Source organism: Cryptotermes secundus, unplaced genomic scaffold, assembly GCF_002891405.2.
Source record: "Cryptotermes secundus unplaced genomic scaffold, Csec_1.0 scaffold708, whole genome shotgun sequence".
Lineage (NCBI taxonomy): Eukaryota > Metazoa > Arthropoda > Insecta > Blattodea > Kalotermitidae > Cryptotermes > Cryptotermes secundus.
The window spans coordinates 943,010-944,621 of record NW_019726238.1 but is presented as its reverse complement, the minus strand read 5'-3'; the positions used below and the strand labels follow the sequence as shown (position 1 = coordinate 944,621).

Genomic DNA, 1,612 nt, shown 5'->3' with positions numbered 1-1,612 from the left:
ATGAACCTTCGGGTTCCATAAAATACTGGGAAATTCTTGAGTAACTGCAGATTTGGCTTCTCCTCAAGAAGGGCTCAGCTCCATAAGTAAATAAAGTCACGTTACTTTCCGTGTTATTGAAAATGTTGTAAACAAAACTTAATGATTCAAAACAGATTTATCGGCTTCAGAACACTAGACCTCCTTAATGCTGTGTGCTTGCGTTGTATCCATTTCGGAAGTTCCTAAGTTCAGAAGCTATTTTCATCGATAAATACGATGCGCAATTGATTTCCAGTGATATGATTTAATGCCTTTTTTCTTGGAAGTTTCGAAAGCTGATGAACAAGCGCCAATTTGCACAGATAATGTTCTTTTGTAAGCTAGACTAACTATTAAAATCGCTGTCTTTGGCGACAGGGATCAAACGTTCGGCGTAAATTGCTGCTTCCTTCTTCAGGGTACCAAACCCCACAGCGTAACACCCAACAAGACTGCAATCTTAACATTTACTGCCGTCAGAAATTAGACTTCCTATAAGCTGATACATCGTTCTACTTTCCTGTTGAGACTTCAATCAGAAAGTAGTAATCACATTTTTTTTTCTTTTTTTCACAGGCTCTACAACCCCCTTGGGCCCCGACCTCTGATATTTTCAGTTTCACGACCATTTTATAGACGGTAGGACTCCTTGGATGGGTGATCAGCTCGTTGCTAAGGCCTCTGTCTAAACACAGAATAAGCACATACCAAACATCCTTGTCTTGTGTGGGATTCGAACCCAGAAGCGAAGACAGTACATGCCTTAGACCGCTCGGCTACCGTGACCGGAAGTCACTGCCGTTACATATCAGTGACAGTCTGTTAACACCTGCTCACGCTGGTTCTCTCCCGGATTTATTCTTTTTCTTATACCCTGAAGATGGAGGCGATACGTTCCTCCGAAACGTCGGTTAACACAATATCTACACGACGCCACATCTCAGAAGACTGCTTTCTTCATAGTCGCCGCCGTGAAAACCTCAAATGTTACATAATGTATGTATGATTTTATTGTTGGTCTAACGCTCAATAAGTATTTATGTACCTTCTGGTATGAATTGCAGGTGTGTGGGGTCTACTGGACGGTCAAGGGCCTCTTCTGGTGTTGGAACCGCCTCCAAGGTTGGAATTCTCTAACAGCACTGGAGGAAGACTTGACTGCAGTGCTCGAGGAAGCCCTAAGCCCACCGTGCATTGGTTGCTAATAGACGGGAACCCTGCAAACAGCATATCCGGTCTGCGGTACCAGCTACCAAACGGTTCCCTCTCCTTCCCGGCCTTCAGCGCTGCGGAATTTCGGCCAGATGTGCACCGGGCGATTTATCGGTGTGTGGCCAGCAACACTTTGGGCCGTGCTCTTAGTCGAGATGTCAGACTTCGAGCAGGTATGTGGACATTTAGAAAATTAATCATCTAGTGCGCTGACAAGTAAAGTTGTATAATTAATAAAGTGATGTTAAAAATATTTTAGTACTAATACAACCGTTTTCTGGTTATTTTGGTACGTCAGCTGAGCCACAAAGTTGTTAATTGTTGAACACATACCCAATTTTGTGTCGAATTTAGAGTGTCGCAGTATGAAGTGCGCATG

At 43.5% G+C, this 1,612-nt stretch overlaps 1 protein-coding gene across 4 annotated transcripts in view; it reads left to right on the top strand.

Moving 5' to 3' along the window:
* LOC111864098 (Down syndrome cell adhesion molecule-like protein Dscam2) overlaps positions 1–1,612 on the top strand; it is a 368,724-nt gene that overhangs the window by 254,605 nt on the left and 112,507 nt on the right. For all 4 annotated transcript variants that reach the window (XM_033751326.1, XM_023851121.2, XM_033751327.1 and 1 more), the window contains one exon: positions 1,086–1,406. In XM_033751326.1, the coding sequence (XP_033607217.1) occupies positions 1,086–1,406 (321 nt within the window). The remainder of the gene's footprint in view (positions 1–1,085; positions 1,407–1,612) is intronic.